Below are 23,150 nucleotides of genomic sequence, written 5' to 3'. Positions count from 1 at the left end.
AGGCAAGGACTAAAGGACCAATGCCCTTTTTTTATGGGAATGCCATTTTTCTTTATACATTTTCTAATGAAGGATAGGGTTATGGCTGCATTAAGAAGATTTAGTGGTCTTTCTAAAAGAGTATAGTTCAACAAAATGATTGGAACCTTTGTGGGAGGATATACGCTTTTCAAATTTAGGGTGGTCACATGCAATTAGAATGTGATCACATTCTTTTATTAGTGACCTATCCGTACAAACTTTATTAGATTGTTGGCTGGTAGTTTATATCAATTTTATAGGGTTCAGCTAAGTCTTTATAAAGATTCATTGTGAATTACAGACCATACTTATAGAAAATAAAAGTTAACAGTTCTATGTTATATAGATTGTTTATCCTCCTAGATGTGAAATAATGCTGATGATTGTCTCTTCTTCCTCTTTCTATCTCTTGCTCTTTCTTCTGTCTCTTGTTGCACACCAAGGGGCAAAGATGATCTGTGCAAAGTTCTGGAGAATTACAAAGTAAAATCATTATGTTGATCGAGGTTTCCTAATTCTTGAGATAATTAGGGCATGAATTTGCCAAATGACAGTTGAGCATTGACTGAAAAGCTGAAAGTGAAGTTGGATTTCTCTAATTTCAAGTAACCAAAACAGTTGTAAGGGCCTTCATTAATAACAACTATACAAAATAGATGGTAGCACAGGTGCGAGACACCTAAGCATTCCTATAAGTAGATCAAGAAACTAAAAAGCTATGAAAATGTGTAATATTTTATGTGATGAAGAATATGACACGAGAGTTACACTGCAAAGTGCATGACAAACATTAATTGCAAATGTCAAGGATTATTAAGGGAATAGACATAAATCATTAGAATTTGTTTCCTATTTCACTCAATGCTTTATTTAGCGAGGATGGTTGTGAAAAATTGAGGATGATTTTGACAAACTGTTCTACATTTTTATTTGTTTTGCATCAATATTGAATTTTAAAATTAACTTTCATTAAGTTCTCTTATTAGGATCCATACAGAAAGGCTGACTTGGCGAACGGTGAATTGCATCAGTAATCTCAATACTTGATTATCTCAATGCTTGATATTTGTGGCTTTCACTATTAATGGGGTGTACTAAGATGATGGGACCCATGTTACATGAGTAATGTGCAGCCATCACTTTGGCCAGAAAAACAAACTCTCTTTTTTTTCGCGGGGTAGTTGCTTTTGTTAAACTTTTTTGGTATTTTTTTTTTGTCAGATTATCATGCTATCAGTTTTATGAAGAATCCTTGATCATATGGCAGAATTGAATTGTACACTTGATGCAACATACAAGAGGAAAAAGAAAGACATCGTAGCAATCTGAACTCTTGCGGGTCTATCATATATAGCACATCTCATATCATTTATATACACACGAATGATATAAGGTTGATACGCGAGATTGCTAACCTTGTTCGACACTCCACTATCTTAGCGGGTCTATCACCATACTTATGTTATGACATAACATTTAAGAAAATAGGACTATGTCTAAATTTAGATGCTTCCCTATTTCCTACCTCAGAATTCATCCTTCAAATTCAAATGGATATCTTATGAGATGTTCAAGAACCTCTCTTGATCCATATTCACAAACCTTTGCATCAACCCCTTAAGTTACAAGAGTCTACTGTGTGGTGTATAACGTGTTTCCCTACATTTGTGTAAACTAACTAATACCATCAGACAACTTAGTCTGAAACTATCTGAACCAAATGTTGAGGACGAGTACTTGTTAACCCTCATGAATCACAATTTACACTAAGTTCTACCATGAACTATTTTTTTGTAAATCTCTCGCTTGAAACTAAGCGTGTTATCAATTTGTTCTTTCGAGTGGCTTTGGATGTACCTAAAAATCACAATGTTTTGCGGTTTTAGAAACTACATCATTATTTTGCAATTCCATGCTTTTGGCTGTGTTTTAGAGTTCCATAAAATCCCTTCTATAGTCCTATGTTGCATGGAAAACCACATCCACCTCAGAGAATCCATGTTAGATACATATATAAGTTGGATATGCATTAAACATTAAGATAGTTATCAGATTGATGCTGGACAGCAGGAAAAAAGAGGGAGAAAGAGAGGAGAGAAGAGGAAGAAGAGAGGGAGGGAACTAGGCTTCGCACCTAGCCCTAGCCCAGGGTTTCACACCAAGGCTAAAAGAAGAGAATCACAAATTTTTATTCATAGCATAATCCTAAGCGATGTACGTTCTAACATATTTATAAGACTCAGAAAAATGCAAAAGACCCCTAAAAAGAAACTAGTCTCACAAAAGATCCTCAAAATAACGAAATACCAACATAAGCCCTAAAGGCTGTCAAATAACAAAATACCCTAATTAGCCCAAATAACATAAAATCACTCCAAAATAAAATCAAATTGGTTGGACCATCCTCCTGCGGCGACTGTAGACTCGAGTGACGGACGATTTGGCATTGGTGTCCGCAACACAGATTCTTCAGTTAGAGATTGGTGGCGATTTCAACTCTTCAAACAATGATTTTTAACATACCATAATGACAACAAAAGATGTGTCTTTTGTTCTTTCAGAGATTAGTGAAGGATATAACTATTAAAATAACTTTATGAAATGTCATCTTCTATTTACTCTTAAGTTAATTTAGGAGTTTGAATAAGAAAAATGTACATTGCAAGACCTTAACAATCAATTTATTTAAACTTTCTTTTATATAACATTGTGAAATAAAGTATGTCTAGATATTTTTGTTAAAATTACTTCTTTTCCATTGTGTCATTATATCTCCTCTTTTTTCTCCTATCAAGTCAGGAAATTGGATGTGTCCAATTCTGATTCTCTCATCCATGTTTATGCAACAATGCTTAAATCATGGAATTGGTAGTTTCTATGTTTAATATAATTTTCTGGGTCCATGATTTTCTCCTCTCTATCATCTTATAACTTTCCATTTTAGATATTTCCCTTTTTGGCAGCCAAACACCTTCCTGAAAGAAAAACTTAACATTCAAAATCTGAAATTTTGAATCAGGAAAAACTTAAATTATATTTAAAATTGAACCACCAAACTGGGTGCTCATGGCAAAATCTTGCTTGTTGCACTGTTGGCATGATAAAATTGTTTGAGAATTCACCCAAGCCAACTCATAAGTAATCAAAGAGCTTCCACTTCAGATAGTTGGTGCCAGATCAAGCACCTAAAATAGTTGGTTGATTACACTTGAATGATCTGTAATGACCAGATAAAATAATGGGATATGTATTTATATTATGACCATTGTAATATTATTATATGATATTGTTTCACCATCTATAGTATTAGTTTCAATTTTCATATTCAATCAATATGTTTATGATATTATTTATTTTTTAGTGGTATTAATTTTGCTATAATTACTCATGATTTTCTATTATAAAGGTTAATAGTGATAGTTTTCAACATAATAATTAAATCTGAAACAGGTTCCAAATTTTTTTATCATTTTTATTGCCAATGATGAAGATTCTAAAAAGTGGCCAATGTATGGGTAGCCGGGGCACCATATGGCACCTGAGTTGTATTCCGGAGCCTAATGGGGCACTTAGGTGAATGAACAGAAAGATGGTGGGAGAAGAAAGAGGTAGTGGAGGTAGAGGGTAAGGAGGGGGGATGGGAGGCAAGGAGCTGAACAATGGTGGTGAGGATGAGGGTGGAGGGCAGGGAGAATGAAGAGGTAATATGGGGTTAGAGAGGTGTAATAACGCATGACCTTATCCAAAAAGGCTAGTTGGAAGGTATTATTTGGATTCCTTGATCCTGTATAAGTATCCAAGATCTACCTAGTGAATAACCGATGTGGGACTAAATACACAACCGCACGGGTCCTCATATATTTTTTCCGTTTAAGCCCTGACGTCCTCGTTAGGCTAAGGGTTCAAATCCATTCAAATCTAATCACAAGTACCACGATCGGTCCGTGGTCAACCCTACTGAACTCGTGCTGCAATGTTCCCTAGTTTACATAGATTATGGGCCTCATCCAAAATGGCTAGCCGGAAAATATTATTTTGGTTCCTTAGTTCTGTATAAGTACCCAAAATCTATCCAGCGAATAATTGATATGGGACTAAACACACGCCTACACGGGTCCTCACATACTCTCTCCGTTTAAGTCCTGACGTCCTCGTCAGACTAAAGGTTCAAATTCATTCAAATCTAATCACAAGCACCATGATCGGCCTGTGGTTAGCCCCAATGAATCCGTGATGCAGTGTCCTCTAGTCTACATAAATTATGGCTAGGTCCACTCTGATACCACTTGTAACAACCCAAGACCTCACCCAAAAAGGCTAGTCGAAAGGTATTATTTGGGTTCTTTAGTCCTATATAAGTAACAAGATCTATTCAACAAATAACCGATGTGCGACTAAACACATGCCCGCACGGATCCTCACAAGAGGAGAGGCAGATCATGGTAGAATAGTTGCATAAGTGGAGGAGGTAGGTTTTTGCGTGGTGCTTGATTTGCATTTTCTGCCCAAACAACATATACCTAGGTCCCTTATGCGTGGCCTCTTAGACTTGGCTATTGAATGAGTGGTATGTGGCCCGGCAGCATATAAAAGTTAGATAGGGCCATTGACCTTAACTTAAGGTGGCCAAGGGACTGCATACATATGTGTAGCTTATATGCAACTGCGTAGACTGCACTCGATGACAATCTTGAGTTATGATTTTTATGTAGCTATGCTGGGATATTTGGCAAAGCAGTAAAATAGGAACAAAATAATGTTTTCATATCATATAAATTACTGACGATATATCTCTCTTGCTTCTTGATCATGCTTAGGAGTTGGAATTTTAGATGTTTTTTCATTAGAAATGGTGAGGCTGTGAGCCAGCTTGAAAGAACAGTTGAGCTAGCAGGGTAATGGTCATTTTAATAGATTTGGAGGCTCTAGTTACATAAAGATCAACAAAATGGTAGGTCTTTTTTTTTTCCTTTTATGACTATTGATTTTTATTTTCACTATTCCTACCAATGAGTATTCGTTATTTTATAGGGTTTTAATCGTTTATCATAATCAGCTAACACTTTTTGGGTTAAATAATGTTGTTTTACATTAATACTTGTTGCTTCTTGTTATAACAGTTAATACTGACTTCTGCTACAGTTGTTTATTAGTACCATCAGAGGGTGAATTGGGCAAACAACAATAACCATGATGGTTAATAGTAATGCCAGCAATGGAAACAATGCCACAGCATGGCTGGTCCCTTTCACTTCATCCTTCTTTCCTAGAGGTGGAAAACCACCCAATGATGTTCATGTCATGAAGGGATTATCTAGGTGCTTATTCGCATGCAATGTCCGTACAATATTAGAACATGTTACAGGTGGGGCTCATAAAATCAAAACTGTACTGGCAGGAAGATGGCCTGACAGAATGATAGAACAGGAAATGTAATATCCGCCATGAGTGTCCTTGCTGGTCAAAGAGGCAAGGTTCCAACTTATTCAAACCAGATTGGATGAACTTTGAATATTTAGAACAAGCTAGATGAAGTATCATTTTTATTCTTTGCTCGTAAAGCCTTTAATAAGGTGGTGGGAAGCTATCTAGAAGTCAAAGAAACTATGTTAAATTTCCAAAAACTCTTGGTTGTACTATACTAAGCTTTTATCTGCAATCAAAATGGTCATGATTTTTTATGCCAAAACTTTATCATGCTAGCTTATGTAATTGTTTTGTTTTCCTGCTGCTTCCAGTAATTGTCATTGATATTGAACTAGTTCTCTTTTGCTTGTCTTTGTTTGTATTTCTGACTGGTTAATAGTCTGAAATAACTAGTAAAGTCTTTTATCTTGGTCATTGTGACTGTAACTGACGTGGTGGAAACTGAATATGCAGTGAGGGAAAACCTGAGGGCTGCAAAGAAGGAATTTGCCAAAACTGAAGATGATCTGAAGTCCCTCCAAAGTGTAGGGCAGATTATAGGGGAGGTTCTTAGGCCACTTGACAATGAACGCTGTAAGTGATCTGCTCTCTTTTTTGCTGCAGAGCTGTTTCTTTCTGTTTTTGCTGTTCTATGAATTCATATACTATTGGCCATTTCCTAATTGATGTTTTTGATGTAGTTAAGACTTGAAATTAAGGGGGCTAATATATGGAGTTGAACCTGTTTCTTAGCTGTACAACCAATCCTGCTCCTTGCACCTCTTTGAAATTAAGATATCTATTGTCCTTCATCAAGTCTAGTTCCTATTCCTCTTCACTCCTATTCTTGATTTCTAAGGATCAGGGAAATAGATACTTATTCCAATGATAATACTCAAACTACAGCAATGGATCATAGGATGCTTTGCTTAATCCATTGGGCAGCAGCAAGGTGCTCTGATTTATCAGCAAATTTTGGACTATATTAAGTCCGCATAGTGCTATTAGTGCTGATATTATGGCAAAGTACATCACTCTATGGTCATAAAACACTTGATATAGGTTGTAATAACTGTCTCCTTACAGATTATAATTTATTGCCCTTAACTTATTAGATGGATATAACTGGAGTTTCACTCTGATCAAATAGTGGAATCAACGTGCGAGTTCCCATGTGCTTGAGGCCCAAGAGCCACTTTGGTTGCTATTCCTAGCAAGTCAGTCAGTATCAGCCTTTGAAGACCCTGACAGAAGGCATAAGCAATGGCTTGGGAAAAGCTAGTATCTTTGATTTGTGTTGAATATTCAGTTGATTAGCCTTAGCCACTGCTTTTTGCGTTGCAATGGTTAAATTTGGTCGTGATGTAAATTCAACTCATCAAGACAATAGCTAGTTCCCTTTAAGGTATGAAGTTTTTGTTGCTTGTGATGGCAAATTCATGATGATTCAGGAAGCTTTGCAGACAAAATTTTGGATGTTAAACTATAAAATATATTTGTGCAATTGGAAAAGTAGTAAAGTACTCAAGTGGCTTGCTATGTTAATTTGCCAAAGCTCCAAGTTCCATTCTTTAATGTGCCTTGCTATTTTCACTTGCATGCCTTTTTTAAGTACCTTCTGGTTCGGTTTTTATCATGGTTTTAGTTATTTATTGTCTTGCTGCCAAAAATTGTCTTTGCTATGAGATTGGAATTATTAAGCACCAGCTATTTAACAGATAATTTTTTTGTATTCCAGTAATTGTTAAAGCTAGTAGTGGCCCAAGGTATGTTGTTGGATGCCGCAGTAAGGTGGACAAAGAGAAGCTGACAGCTGGAACCCGTGTGGTTCTTGACATGACAACCCTCACCATTATGCGAGCTCTTCCACGAGAGGTACTGAATGGTCGTTGTATATTGTTGCATGGAGGGGCACTGATCTAAGATGTATACTTAATGGGCTCCCACTGGCTCTTTATATTTTTCATTTCCTGAATTATGTCAAAACAAATATGATGAACTTAATTGCCAACGTTCCATCTCCTGGTTCCAGGTTGATCCTGTTGTGTATAACATGCTTCATGAAGATCCTGGCAATGTTAGCTACTCTGCTGTTGGTGGGTTATCTGACCAGATCAGGGAACTCAGAGAATCTATTGAGCTGCCGCTTATGAATCCTGAGCTCTTTCTCAGAGTAGGAATTAAACCCCCAAAGGTAACTATGAGCCCATTATTGAATTCTGTAATGTATAACTCAAGTATGAGTAAGAATTGTTCTTTTATAATTACTACAACGAATTCTAAGCAGTCTGGCCAGCAAAATCTATCTTTTGAGGAAGTTGAGATTTAAACTGAATAATTCATTGTGTCATATGAGTTTATGAGGTATTGATTTTATGATTTCAGGGTGTCCTCCTCTATGGCCCTCCTGGAACAGGGAAGACATTACTTGCCAGAGCGATTGCTAGTAACATTGATGCCAACTTTCTTAAGGTTAGTGTTATCTAAAATAATCTGACCCTCCCCTTTTATACATCTTTTAATTTTTTATATTTATCTGTTAGGTTGTATCAAGTGCTATAATCGACAAATATATAGGTGAAAGTGCAAGATTAATCCGGGAGATGTTTGGCTATGCTCGTGATCATCAAGTAAGGACTCAGAGATCTTGGGATTTTTTTTGCTGGGCTTTTTATTGTTAATTGGACATCATCTCAGCATCCCTTTTTATAAAAACATCTGACAGTCTCTATATGCTATGGTTTGTCTGATATTAATTAATGGGCCTCCCTTCTCTAGCCTTGCATAATTTTCATGGATGAAATCGACGCCATTGGTGGGCGTCGATTTAGTGAAGGGACCAGTGCCGATCGTGAGATCCAGCGAACACTAATGGAACTGCTCAACCAACTAGATGGATTTGATCAGCTTGGGAAGGTGAGTTTCTTTTCCCTAAACTTAGTTTGTCTAAGAGTATTTATCAGACTGTTGTCTTATGAAAAGAGTATTGAAAATGAGATAGTTATTGATTGCAATATTCAGAAGGCTAAAATATGGGTTAGCTGATTTAGCTTCTACTGTGCTAGACCTGGTCTTTGTCTCACCTCAGCAACAATATACTAATACAGGAAAATATCAATCGGAGAGCTGGCTTTGCTTTTGTTGTTTACTGATTTATGAGTAATATATGTGAAAGCAAGGCATTGATGCTAAACACAAGTAATAGAACTACAGAAGTTGTGATCATGTTCTGGTTTTGGTGTTAATGAATGGTTGATTTCTTCCTTTTACTTTTTCCAAGTAATTTCTAGGAATAGTTCATGTGAATTGGGAAGGACATCCATGGCTGTGAATATCACTGCACAGACATTATTAAACATGGTCAAATGCCTTTCTGCTTATAGCTTTTATATCCTCTATTGTATGGTAGTATTTGCTTCTTTCCATGAGTCATAGCATTTATTGCTAGACCTAATATTTGAAGCAGTAAATGAAAACTGAGTTTGCATTAACATCAGTGTTTTCACCATTGTTTGTAGGATAAGTGCAGAATATTTTTGATCATTGCCAGAGCTTTATTGCTTCTTTTTATCTTTGACATATATGCTTATGAATATTATTAAAGTTCATTCTGTAAAGGCAGCTGCAGGAATAGGGAAGCAAAGCTTGCAGAAAATTTAGTTAGTTCTTTGGATGCTAGTTCAAGAGCTATGAAAGTGGGTGCAACATCTTAAGTAGAAGATCCTGATCTCCCCAATACACAACCAATGTGAGGCTAAATAGATGCCTGCACAGGTCCTATAGCTATGAAAATGTCCAATATGGGCCTATAACGAGAAGCAAAGACTTCTCAAAATTTACTACTGAATACACTCTTCTCAGGACTAGCTAGATGATCTGTCACCTTTTCTTTTTCTTCGTCCATAGACCAAAAGTTCCTCAGCCCTTGTGATTTTAATAACTTTGAGTCTGTCCCTTACCTTTTCTTTTTGGGCGATTAGGCAGGGCTTTTAATGGTCAAAGAAAGGTGATATTGCAATAAAAGAAAGACATCAATGATGGATTTACCTGAAAAAAAAATATTGATAGGATTATCAACAAAAGGATATTCTCTTGACTTGTTCCTCTGCAAGTCTGTCAGCTAACTCATTTTCTGGTCCTTTGAACATAACCACAGGTAATACCAACTCCCTTTTGCATTTTGGTCCTCTTTCTCCAAAAGGTCCACAATATACATAACTTCCCCAAGGTCAAAAGAATTCAACTCCAGATTCAGTAAAGGAGTTTCATAGTGAAATACCAATGTTCAGAAGTTTGAACAAGTGAGATATGATGGGACCAGAACACATAATTCTAGAAAATAGCTCAAATAATTAACATGAGATTATATTTTCTTTGAATTTTTTTGTATACCTTGAAGCCACCTATCTCCTCACTGCTAAAGCAAATCAGGCCACATACGCCAGTGACCAGTTAGTGAGAAGCTTATCTTTTTTGATAACTTGAATGTGACCTCAGATATGCCACCAGGTTAGGAGTCTACATATATCTTTCATGATGATACTATTAGATTTGATAGAAATTTAGAAATGTCATCTAAACATTTTGGAAGGCTTCAGCAAATCTAAATAGATGTAAAAGTAGTTTTAATAGAACTGAATTTCAAGTTCGAGCGCATTACTAAAACTCAAAATTCCAGGAAGAAAAATACTGTATTTTGTCTCTAAAACATTACATTCAATATGCTGTTGCTGATCAACAAACAATACTTCTACAGGATGATTGTTTTTCATATCTCTCTCTCTCAATCACACACACTTATGTTTATTTCTTTACATGCACAAACGTGTGTGTTTCTAATTATAGCAGGTCAGTTACACACCAAAGAATATGTTGAAGGAGAGAGAAGACAGGTTACGATTTTGAGCGATACGGACTCACCTTTTTGAATGGGTTGGAATGGACATGCAAGAAAGAGACTGGGAGTTATGGTCGAGCATATGATTGGGACATACTCTCCTTTTTGAATGGGTTGGAGTGGACATGTGAGCAAGAGATGGATGAGGATTGTGAGTTGCAGTTGAGCATATGATTAGGACATTTTTTTAATAAAATTTACACAATAGGCATTGTAAAATCATGAGATAAAAACTAATGATACTTTGGAATGAAATTGATAGATCCAGAATCAACTTGTGTGTTTTGATTTTGTATAGAAAAATGAGAGGTAACCTTGGCTAGAACCATGATACTTCAAGGAAATTGAGGTTAACCGTCCAATCTTTCCACCCCTCATAAGGGTGCCTCTTCATAACCTCTATAAGTAATCTTAAGAATGTCACAAGTTGTGAGTAGGGTTCCTTCCACAAGTTCTCAAGAAGACTGCAACTCTAATTACTCAAACAGGAGCATGTGAGAAGGCAGAATTAGATGCAGAAGTAGGGAAGCAAAAATATTAACAAAATGTCCTCAAAAATCTTAAAGAAAAAAAAAGTAACAAAGCACTTGAAAATACCTTAGCAACATTCCAGAGTTATTCCAGAATAGTTGTCATGTCCTATAACATTCCGGACTTCCTAACATAGCGATACTCAAGTCCCTTGGGGTTCCTTCTCTGTTCTTGGGTGCACAGGAAATTGTTATATAATAGGTCAGGGCCACGAGGTTGTGATTGTCACATATTTGAGAGAATTCTCTTGCGAAATTCTATCCACTATAGGCTGTAGCCAAGAAAAAATTAAATCGTCTTCTCTAATTACTTCCCACCTTAGCTTTGTTAGGTATGAACCTGTGGAAGGTGTTGCTAGTTTTAATTAAGTACATATAATTATACATAGTTTTCTCATCTATGAAGTTACAGAGTATTTCCTCCTACCCAAAAATAACCGCCCTATTCATGTCATGGTGGTTATCTCCAAAAAACTATGACTGCCTTATTAATTCTTAATAGGTTTCCTTGTTTCCTGAGGTGTCCCACATTTTTTCCAATTTTTAAATTTGTTTTAGTGGTGGACACTGGAATTTGTTTGTGTACATTGGCTTGAGTGGCTCTAGCGTCAACCACTGATGGTTGGTTCATGAGATTTGCTTTTGCATTATTATGTGAGTTGGTGTCACGTCGATCACATTAGTCTGAGGCTTGCAATGTGCATATCCATAACCCCTTTTTTTGTGCTTATCTTTCATCTGGCCAGTTTCTCAATTAGACGTCTAGACTCTCCCACATATAACAGGCGCTCTTAATTCTTATTGATCCCAAGTGGATCCAGGAGGATTATGGTTTTTATTTGGACTTTCTTAGGCTCATTGATTTGTTCTTATATGGTACAACATTAGCTTTGTACTAGGTCTCAGATGGTACACTAGGTGCAGAACTCTTCGATATCCTGTCTTCCTTCTATGTCCGGTGAAGAAAACAATGTCTTTGATGTGTCTGAAAATCATCCCAAGATGGGGGAGATTTGATGATGGTCATCTCTGTATCTCTACTTGGTATTTTTTTGGACTAACTTTTTTCCTTTTCTTGGTTGACACATTTGGTCGATAAAAGATTTTTCATCTAGCATTTTTTGAGGTTGTGGAATATCACTGTCAGATGGATGCCCTTTTGAACATATGCCATTTTGTACTTTCTTTAGAATCATTTAAATCCTTTATGCAATATTGCAGTGGATAGATGTACTTTGTGAGCCTTAAATGGGTTCTGGCTATATTGTATGAAGTGAAACAAAATATTCCATGATTTTTTTCTTATATCAACTGATCCATATTATTTATGATAATTGCTTATTGAGTAGCATTCTTTTTCCCAAAACATTATTAGGTTAAGATGATTATGGCAACAAATCGACCCGATGTTCTGGATCCAGCACTTCTTCGTCCAGGTCGGTTAGACAGAAAGATTGAAATCCCATTGCCAAATGAACAGTCAAGGATGGAAATTCTCAAGATTCATGCTGCTGGTATAGCCAAACATGGCGAGATAGACTATGAGGCAGTTGTTAAACTTGCTGAAGTGAGTTTATGGCATATTCTTTCCTATAACCAGTATTATCTCCATTGCTTTATTTTTCCTAATTCATCCTAATCTTTGTTTCTAAAATCAAAAAACCATCCTATTTTTCAGGGTTTCAATGGAGCTGATCTTCGAAACGTCTGCACAGAAGCTGGGATGGCAGCAATCCGTGCAGAACGAGATTATGTTTTTCATGAAGATTTTATGAAGGTAACTTACATTCTGTAGACGTGTTATACTTTAACACTCCACTTCATAGGGATACTGATAATTGTCTATCTTAAAGTGAAAATTCAACATCTTGCCTGGTGTTTCGTCTAATTCTTATGCATATCTTTTTTTCCCCTCTTTTAACCCATCTCTGCCTGAAAATGTATGTAAAACTTGCTGCAAAATCCTGCCTTATTTTTCTGAGTCTGAACCTATTATACCTTCATTGTGTCAAATGCTTTTTAGCCATTTGGTGGAATACCTTTTCTGTCATATCTATTATTTAAAGATCACTCAAAATTCATAATGCAATCCTGTCACCCAAAATTCATCATGTAATCCTGTCTTGACCTATGCCCTGCCTGGTTACACCTGAAGTCCTCACCCTATACTAGTAAAACTCTTGCCTGGATCAGCTGTAGGCAAGAATGAATGGTTGAATGTTGGAGTTCTGCTTGACATGGGCTTTAGCTGCACTTTTGATTGTCCATTCTGTAGTAGTCAATTTTTATGTTAGGATCATCAAGCAGGTGTTTCTCATGGTCATTCTGGAAAGCAACTTCTGCAGTGAATGATGCCCTAAAATGGCTCCTTTGGATGTCTATCTAAATATGCAAGAACAAAAGAAGCCCTTGGGTTGGTCTTACAGCACAGTGGTTCAGGACTTAAGCAAATGATCCTAGCTTTGACTTTGATGTGATATAGTTTTGTTCCTCTTTCTTGGTGGATATGTCCAAGCATCTAGTATCGATAGGGTGACTATAACATATTTCTATATAATTGAAAGCAATTCTTTTATCTATATTGGTTGTCCCAGCCCCCCCCCCCCCCCCCCCCCCCCCCCCCCCCCCTCCCTTCAAACCGTGATGAGCTGTGATGACTCGGATTCTTTTTGTACTTTTGGGACCTGATGCTTGTTACTTCGACTACTGTTTCAGGCTGTTAGGAAATTGAATGAGGCAAAGAAGCTGGAGTCAAGCTCTCACTACAGTGCTGATTTTGGTAAGGATTAGGAAAAATTTGATTCCATCCTTGGATGATGTCTTCTATGGGGGCGATGTTGATGCTGGCAAGATGTTTGTTGAAGTTGTGCCTGTGGTTTGTTGCAAACGTCAGCCAACTTCATCAGCTGACATTCATGTTAGAGGGCTACAATAGTCATACACTTATCCTAAGGTAGAACCATCCTGATGCTGTCTATGATGGTGATGATGTTGATGCTGGTCATATATTTATCATAAAATAGAATCAATATTGCAATATGTCACATGAGTGATTTGATTTTCCAATAAAATAGAATCAAATAGATAAGACTTTGATACAAGTCTGCAAGTGATTTTTGATCTGTTGGCTTCTCGTCCTTCGATTGTCCAATGCCTTATGCTATGCATTACCATCAAGTGTGCTATAATTAGGATATTAATTCTTGATTGTTGACTTCAGGCTTTTTGTAACATATCAACAATTGGATGGTGTATCTGGTCATTTTTCTCCCTTCTGAGAGGAAATTAGGTGACCCTAATTGATTTCATAAATGGAATGAAAGAAGATAAATATAAAATAAAAGTTAGGCAAGAGAAAGCGCAAGGATAGAGTTCAAAATAGATCAGATATTTGTATTCATATTTTATAATTTTTAACGAATATGGATACAGAAAATAAACAGATACCAAAATTGTTATCCATACTTGTCTAAATGGATATAGAGATAAATCAGAATTATCCATATTTGTCATGAGCAGATAATATGGATATAAATTGAATATTATTTCAGCATAAATCAATTTTTTAATAGAATTTAATGATGAGAACTAATATTAATTACACAATAACATAATTCACATCTGCATGCGAAGATAAGGAAAGATTTAAGGCATGATTGTTAAACTTACATGGAGACCAACCTGGTCAAAGAGTCTAAGTTACTCGTTCGACTAAGTTTGTATTATAAAATACTATCATTATTCTTTAATTATAGTATAAATAAAGAATAATCATTAATTATCAATTTTTAGAGAGCTTGTAAGAAAAATTATATATAAATATAGTACATAGAAGCTACTGCTATTTATAAATATTTCAGCAAAAAAGTTTTGAAAATATCCAAAATTTATTTTTCATTTTTATCAAATAGAAAGGATCTATTTTTATAAAAAACAGTAATTAAAATATAAAATATTATAATATAGAAGAAATGATTATTTAATGACTTGAATGGATTTCAATAAATAAAAAACAGCATATATATTATCATTATTCTTTAATTATAGTATAAATAAAAATAACATTAATTATCTATTTTTTAGAGAGCTTGTAAGAAAAATTATATCCATAAATTTAGTACATAGAAGTTACTAATATTTATAAATATTTCAGCAACAAAGTTTTAAAAATATCTAAAGTTTAATTTTCATTTTTATCAAATAGGAAGGATCTATCTTTATAAAAATAATAATTAAAATATAAAATATTGTAATATACAAGAAATGATTATTTACTGCCTTGAATGGATTTCAATAAGTAAAAAATAATATATATATATATATATATATATTAATTAATTATTTTAAATCTAGGTCAAAAATTGCACCTAGATTTAAAAACCGGAGTGAGCTGGATTATGCATCTTTTGACCCAAGCTAATAGAAGCCTTAGATGGGCCAAAAATCCTCACCAATCCTCTAGTCGGACTCATCTGAAGATCAACCGAGAAGCCCCAAATGGACCAAAAACCCTTACTGATCCTCTGATCAGAATCATCTGAAGATCAATTGAGGAGCCCTAGATGGACCAAAAATCCTTGCCGATCCTCTGGTTGGAATCATCTAAAGATCAACTGAGGAGGAGCCCAAGATAGGGTAAAGATCCTTGCCGATCCCCTGATCGAAATTAAATATAAGAAGGATATCGAAGGAAAGTTCAGTGTGACAACCTAAACTCAAGAAAAAAATAAACAATGCAAGCAAAGACCAAACATAGGTACTTTGAAAAAACTTTTACTTTTATTGCTTTTGAATTTGTACATTGACCTTGACAAAGGCCAAGCAAAAAGAGATGTACATCAATCTTGGTAAAGACCGAGCTAAAAATGAAGTACATCGAGCTCATTTTATCCGAGCAAAAAAGCAAAAAATAAAGAGGTCAAGGACTTCATTCTTCGCCTTCGCCATTGCTGACGATGCTGCCCTTTTCGTCCTCGTAGCTGCATTCACCGCCTCCGCCTTTGCTGACGTCGTCATCGTTGTCGTCCTCACCAAGGTCAGGTTGGAATTCAGAGAAGTCCATCCCGAGAAGAGCCGTTAAACCTAAGCTCAGCATTCCTCGAAGCCCTTTCTAAAGCCACCGATCGCATTCTTGACAGTCTCGTCCTGGAATTGCTCCGAAGCAAGATACTCCTTGACCACATTGGCAGCCTTCTCCTCGGCACATGCAACCTACTCCCTGGCCCCCTAATAATGGCACCTCAAGATAGCCAGAATATGGTGACGCTTCGAGAAGACCAATTGATGCATTTAATGCCCCTGACAAAAGCTCTATTTTCGATCGAGATGACGATATGACTTCTGTCGCTCGAACTGAAATGCAACTCAATCTCGAAAGTGGAGGACAAATGATAGAAAAATATTAAACACCTCGACGTCGGATCAAATTGACCTCCTTGACCTTGGTATAAACCAAGTCGAGCAACTGCAATCGACATGTGCCGATAAGAACTGACATTTTTAGCAACCTATAGTTGTGGTAACTCTGCATTTGGCGCGCAGTCAATATCGTACATCACCAACGTGAAATAATGCACACATCGTAAACGTACGACTGATCACTAGCATTCATCGTATCAACCTAAGTAACAACAAAACAGACCACCCTATATAAAGGGGCAGCCTAGAGGCCCTTAGATAGGCGGATATTATGCTATACAGTTCTCTTTCAAAGAACCCCATCTGCTGAAATTTCTTCCTTCCACTTTGCCCCTCTATCCTAACTTAGGCATCGAAGGATCCGTTACTAGAAATTCTCCAGCAAGTAGACTTCTTGCAGGTCATCCCCTAAGGAGATCAGCCCTGACACCTCGACCACCTTGTCCAGCTCTGCTTTTGCCGACCTCAAGGTCATCCGAGCTGCATTTTGACTTCGATCTGGGATTCAATGGCAATATTGAGAAAAAAACCATCCACTCATCCGTCAGAGTTAAGCTAACCCAAGGACCCTCTGAAACGACTAAGAATAAGGGGAGGTTTAATATGCAATATTGGCAATATGTTGGATGCAGTGTAATGCTTTGAAACTAACATATAACAGTTTAATTCATGCTTTTATACCTCTTTCATGCACATCTTCAGCCTTTGATATAGAAACAGCCTCGACTGAAAGATTGGTGTTTATGATCCTACTTTAGGTCCAAGTCAGGTCGGTAAATAAAGACGTGTGTTTTGAAGCGAACTCGATGGCTTTCTCAATTTGCATTGGCAAAGTTCGGTAACGAAATTTGGAGCTTCTTACCACGGCACAAAACATATTCACAAGGTTTGCTTTTCTATTAGGAAACAAACGCTAATACCACTCACTGAAGTAAGATGAGAGGGAAAAGAAGAGAATTCTTACCCCCAGCAAGCGACCTTCTTGTCTCCCCATAACGCCACAAACCCTCAGGTATGTACAAATGACCTTTCAGGGCTCGTTTGGTTCGCGGGAAGCATTTTCCTTCCTAGGAATATGATTCCTGAGAAACAAATTCCTAGAAAGAGGATGCCTAAGAAAGTACTTTTGGCATGTTTGGTTGACCATGGGAAAGTGACAAATTTCCAAGGTGCTTATGTTTGGTTGGCCATCCACTTTCCTAGGAAAGTTATATATAATTCCTATTATGCCCTTAATAAAAATTAGATTTTTAATGCCTCTTTAATGCTTCTTTAATGCTGAAGGGACTTTTTGGAAAAAAGTAAAAATGGAGTGATTCCCGCCTCATGGGAAAGTAACTTTCCCATGTTTCTCATGGGAAAGACTTTCCCATGAAATGTGGGAATCACATTCCCATGGGAATATAACTTTTCCTTCTCTCTCCTTTGAAAACTCCAACCAAACAAAAGGCATCTCATTACTTTCCCGTTGACCACACTTTCCCCCCTTCTTTTCCCGCGAACCAAACGAGCCCTCAGAGAGAGCATAGGATCGTGCGTAGTTGACCCCAGCCGCTCAAGCTGGCAGCTATTTCTCAAATGCACTGGTTGGTGGGAATCAGAATGGTCCGCATTGCAGAATGCGGCACATATTTAAATCGCAGAAATTAACATTAAGGCACAAAAAAATCAATCAGTTAAAGAAAAGAGAGACCAGTCAAATTTCATTTTTGAGGTGAAAAGGATTGCAAAGTAGAGGACAAGCAGATATGAATATGCAAGCAAATAGATTCTTTAACCGGAGTTTTTTTTCTAAATTTAAACATTTTCTTCCATTTGAGACAAAACATTAGAATTAGCCACATTATTCATAGAACAGAAATGGTGGTGCGGCACTTTGTAGACACTGGTACAATCAACAATTTCATATTCACGCAATTAGTTTACACGATAAATGAAAACTAAATCCTCAAAATTTAAATTGAATCCAGAAACAGCTGATCCCAGACATCCATCTTCAGCAACCTAGAGAACCAAATCATGAAAATATAATATTTTATGCAAGAAGGATAGGAATTTGACTGGGCATACTCATGGACTAGTTCCCTGCTAAAGTAAATAAATGACAGAATTCAAGCTTTTCAAAAAGGATTTGAATGCCATACACAATTGGAGTGCAAGAAGAATAGGAATTCGACTGGGCTTATGCATCAACTGGTCCTCTAATAAATAAATGACATAGAATTCAAGCTTTTCTGCTGCATACAAAAAATTAAATGTATGGACACTTAAAACAGCGACGAATTGGGTTGGGATCTAATATCACCTTTGTTAATTTAAGAATATAAGTTGAAGAGTCAATACCAAACATTCAACTCTTGCAAATCATTTCAACTAATAATTTGAAACATTCAAATCCACATAGCGAGAAAGCATATCCATAATGATTCCCTGCTATTGGAAGGAATAGAGTATGAAACATTCAAGGTTAATTTGCCCCATCATTACTAGGGTGTCCTATTTGCATTGCAGCTCTCCAAGATATTCTGCTACCCGCTCTGGTTAACTTGCCTCATCATTAATACAGGCATCCACATAGCTAATGGAAAGCTCATCACAAGATATATATTATAGATATGTATTACAATATATTACATATGCCTTACACACAGACAACCTCAGTCTTTTCCTGTTGTGTGACTTGGACCTGCTCTTCGTAAGATTTCAATAAATAAGCAGGGGTCAGAGTACCCAAAACCAGTTCAAACAACTTCGTCACCTTGCTTTGCTATTGTTATGACTTCTAAACCTTACCTAAGGGCAGACATGAAAAATAATTGCAAAATTCAAACAATCTTTTTTTTATGAAGCTAAACACTCTTTTCAATGTCAGGAAGGATACAAAAAAGTCAGCAATGCTAAAAGAAATCATATGCATATACAAGCAAAAAAATTAGAGAGAGGAAACTTATTCTAAGTGTTAGAAATTCGAAAAGGTAATTCTGTGATTAGGCAATTAAGAGACTTGCTGCCTCCATCTGATATTAGTAGCAAAATAACAAACCTAATCACATACTCATGGATGTCACCATACAAGAAGGCATATAATGAGGGTAGACAAAAAGAAAAGTGGCTATAAGATTTATACTGAACCCAAATACCTTGTGTAAGCCTTGTACAAGGATCACCAGTTCTGCACAAGAAACCATCACTAGAAAAGTTGATCTTTTCCATTAAAAGAAATTACTGACTGGACATAACACTGATTGGCGACATACTCTAAATTACAAATAAACATTATCTACCAATCCCATCTAAAGTAGTAAATTTGGAGGCAATGATCATGAGACTTACTTGAGCAAAGTCCCCATGGCATAGTCTCTGAAAAGATCCAACTTGGCTGGAAAATATGACGGTCATGAAATTACCCTCAATGAAGTTATGAAGAGGTGAGCATGAATTACTGCAGACTTGCAAAATACTCACCATGAAGAACATTTTGACCAAGGCATCTTCATTGAGCACACTGGAGAAAATGTAAAAATCAGCCAATGCATCAAGTGGTCATCCACACAGCCATCACATCACATATACACACAAATGAAGAAGGGATGAAAGAAGAATATGAGACTGGAACACTTTTAAGTAGAAGGATTAATTTCATTAATGACAATGATTATGACAAGATGCATGAAATTGTTGCTTCCAACAGGAAATTGCATGACAATTAAATAAAACAAATATGGTTGACATGCCAAATGCGATGGTGAACATAGAAATTAGTATTTTTAATATAGAAAGGTGAATCCTGACATTACATACCAGTTCATCTGGATGGCACCTTGATAAATCTGCCGCATGCTTGAGTTTGGATTAACAGTATAAAGAAGCAGTGTTTTATGCTCCAGTGCACACCACCACCATTTGATTGAAAAAATCTTCTATTAATTTCAGCCCTACAAACAATATTGCTGGTCTGCCAATAGAGTGACATGATAATATACAACGCTACAAATATAAGAACCACCAAAATTCGCTGCTAAATATTTATCCAAAAAATTATTCCTACAAACGATATCACAAGTCCACCAAAATGTGAATGATAATTTACAATCTTACAAATACAAAATCCACCAAAACTCGCTGGTAAGTAGTTATTTAAAAAAAATTATGTATTCTTACATCAAAACATATTCATGTTGATGCTCTTGAAATTTCATGCAATTTAACATAACCATATGGTGATATGGGTGATTATTCTTCAAATGTGGCAAAATTCACTACAAATTCCTGTTGGCAGAAACCATAACATGCAAGAACGAGAACCACACTCCAAATGAAAAATAACTCGAGGTAAAATAATGGACATACTTTTCTTCAGTGCTTCCACATAATATGACCCAAATAAGAAGCTGCAAAAGGAAACTCTATAAACAGCACACGACAATTTTCTTTTCCAGAGTATACTAACATGATACACTTGCTTATAAAGGCCCCTTTTTAATAAATATAAGCATGAACTGTGTTAAGCTTGCTTCAATATCCACTTAGCAAATATAGCAAACACTTTTCCAAACTAAAGATTGTAATATCAGCAGAAATTGTACATCAGATCATTTTGGTAAATGAAGAGCAAGGGGTGGGAGTACTCCAGTAAGGAGATCACAAATGAAGACTGTCAGTTAGTTTTAGACAGAAATAGAGAAGGGGATGAAACATATATGAATTATAATAATTGGACTTTGATAAGAGAAGTCAAAAATGGAAATAGGATTTTTTTAATTCACTTAACATCTTTATTATTCCCATAAAAAGAGAGCAAGAATTAGATTAAGGGACATGTATTCATGAGCCATGCATTTCATAGACATGGAGTCTGATGTTCATCCCAAGGAGTTTGTATTATAATAATTACTACACTAGATGTGGAACTAGGGAATAGATAGTTAAGATGATGACTCCGAGAAAAGATGGGGCAGGCTAATCCTTAAGACCGAAACTCGTGGACCACATTGCGCATCACATCCATAGCCAGAACAATGATTGGGCAACACAATATAAATAGAAGATGAATGGAACTTATGGAGGCACAAATAAAAGGTAATATATTTGCTTTAGAGAGAAAATCAAGGTCTAATGAAGGCTGCAGAAGGAGAGAGAAATGTGTGTTTGTGTGTGTGCGTGTGAGAGAGAGAGAAAGAGAGATCTTGATCCAACTGGTCAACAAGTGGTAGGAGAGAGGCCTACTAGACAGATCATGGTTAGCAATATTCCCGGAGTGAGCAAAATAGAGTTATAAAACTATATTCAGATAGATCAACAACCTATCAAATTACTCCTTATATAACTTATGTGCATTGCAACAGCCGATATCTCATCAGATTACAAGTTCGCAGTCATTTATGAAACGAATCATGCATCACAGGTGCTTAGTTCAAATTTACAAAAGCTAATACTGAAAAAGATTTTTTTTTTATTTTCAAATTAAAGTTCTCCTTACTTAAAGCTGATGGCTTTTTGTTTTCCTGATAGATCTTCAACAGGTGGAATCTTAAAGCTGCAATTTTTAAACATTATATAATTTACATCTTTAGCTATATTGATATATCTTATGCTTTTTTTATTATCTTAATATATTTCTTCTTTTTCTATATTTAAAAAGCACAGTGCATTAAATGTGCTTATGAAGTAGTTAGTTAGCATCTAAGATAAATAATGGATCAACTTATTAAGAGAGAAAAAAACAACAAGATAAACAATCAGATAAACAATCAGATAAACAGAATTACTAAACCAAAACTGTACGATCTTGAAATTCCATCAACTGTATGCTTTAAAAGAAAAACAGTAATGCAATATCACCAACCGCTGAAGCAAATTGAGACATGATACAGCCTTCAGTTCTAATAAACAGATTGTTATAGTAACAAATAAACAACATGAAAAACAGATCAAAGATGATCTAGAAAATGACTAATATTTAAAGAAACATCTGCACAAGAACATACGTCCAAATATTAGAAATAACAAACATCCAATGGCATAGAGCACAAAGTTTCCATGTAAAACGTCCCTACAATTGGGTTGATGCATAACCCACATTGTGAAACAAAGGAATATCAGCCAAATCTAGTCTCAATGAATCAGTAGTTTGCGTTGTCTCAGCCCTAGATTCATCTCTGGTTCACACTATAAAACAAATCCATTAAAAAAAATAGTCAAGATTACAAGTTTTGGAAGACTAGTATGTTATCTGAAGTATCTAAAAAGATATCTACCTGCGAGCGAGCGAGAGAGAGAGAGAGAGAGAGAGAGAGAGAGAGAGAGAGAGAGATGATATATCAAGAATCCAGAATTCCAAACCCTTGCCTCGAATACGATCTGAGGATGAGCTGGAGCCGGGCCGTTCTCACGAAATGGCTGGAGAAGATGGGTAAAATAATAAAATTTTGGAAACCAAACATCCAGAATTACAACTGAAGGATCTTGACATGGTGGTTATACACTTATACTCGCCAAGAAGTGATGCCCCAAATCCTTCCCCAAACAGTGCCGATCTTAAAGAACTGAGCCAAAGATCAATCGAAAACGCAAGAAACAAATGAAGAATTATGATAAGTTGATAATACTTTCGAAGAACTGGTGCCCAAGAACCTTTTGATCAATCGAAAACGCAAGAATCGCAAAGAAAGAAAGGAGAGATAGATCTTTAAAGAACTGAGCCCAAGAACCTTTCGATTAATCGAAAACGCAAGAATCGCAAAGAAAGGAATGAGAGATGGAGAGGGGGCTTCACTCTTGCTTTTGGCCCTCCGGAACCCCTGACAAGGGGAGCGGGCGCCATCTTGGGTTTCGGCCTCACCGCCCGCTCCCACGTTCGTATGGGTGGACGGTGCTAT

The 23,150-nt window shown here is 36.3% G+C and overlaps 2 protein-coding genes across 10 annotated transcripts in view; one reads left to right on the top strand and one right to left on the bottom strand.

The window, feature by feature from the left end:
- The window catches only part of LOC103708147 (26S proteasome regulatory subunit S10B homolog B-like), a 20,525-nt gene extending 6,570 nt beyond the window's left edge, over positions 1-13,955 (top strand). The window contains exons 2-10 of the mRNA XM_008792933.6: positions 5,902-6,021; positions 7,166-7,302; positions 7,460-7,621; positions 7,813-7,899; positions 7,971-8,057; positions 8,206-8,343; positions 12,230-12,421; positions 12,533-12,631; positions 13,570-13,955. Of these exons, the coding sequence (XP_008791155.3) occupies positions 5,902-6,021; positions 7,166-7,302; positions 7,460-7,621; positions 7,813-7,899; positions 7,971-8,057; positions 8,206-8,343; positions 12,230-12,421; positions 12,533-12,631; positions 13,570-13,644 (1,097 nt within the window). The 3' untranslated portion in view covers positions 13,645-13,955. The remainder of the gene's footprint in view (positions 1-5,901; positions 6,022-7,165; positions 7,303-7,459; positions 7,622-7,812; positions 7,900-7,970; positions 8,058-8,205; positions 8,344-12,229; positions 12,422-12,532; positions 12,632-13,569) is intronic.
- Positions 183-23,125, bottom strand: LOC148715329 (uncharacterized). Of its 9 annotated transcripts, none has more exons than XR_016395929.1 (10): positions 22,983-23,125; positions 22,756-22,817; positions 22,530-22,671; positions 20,074-22,440; positions 19,738-19,777; positions 19,606-19,651; positions 17,791-17,855; positions 17,237-17,306; positions 16,954-17,129; positions 16,647-16,770 (listed from the first exon to the last, which is right to left on the bottom strand). XR_016395929.1 is itself a non-coding variant. In XM_089924299.1 (9 exons), the coding sequence occupies exons 4-9, from the start codon at positions 20,109-20,111 to the stop codon at positions 16,640-16,642; spliced, it is 390 nt and encodes a 129-aa protein (XP_089780425.1). In that variant the 5' UTR covers positions 20,112-22,440; positions 22,530-22,671; positions 22,756-22,817; positions 22,983-23,125; the 3' UTR covers positions 16,368-16,639. The 9 variants fall into 9 exon arrangements, 7 of the variants coding, with proteins under 7 accessions (XP_088559227.2, XP_089780425.1, XP_089780429.1 ...); XR_016395926.1 differs by having other exon boundaries at positions 16,730-16,843; XM_089924299.1 differs by lacking the exon at positions 16,954-17,129 and having other exon boundaries at positions 16,368-16,770.
- Positions 23,126-23,150: the final 25 nt, after the last annotated feature.

Source organism: Phoenix dactylifera, chromosome 1 (genome assembly GCF_051530095.1).
Source record: "Phoenix dactylifera cultivar Ajwa chromosome 1, Ajwa_hap1_PhDact_Kaust_v1.1, whole genome shotgun sequence".
Classification (NCBI taxonomy): domain Eukaryota; kingdom Viridiplantae; phylum Streptophyta; class Magnoliopsida; order Arecales; family Arecaceae; genus Phoenix; species Phoenix dactylifera.
This window is presented reverse-complemented; position numbering and strand designations above follow the sequence as displayed.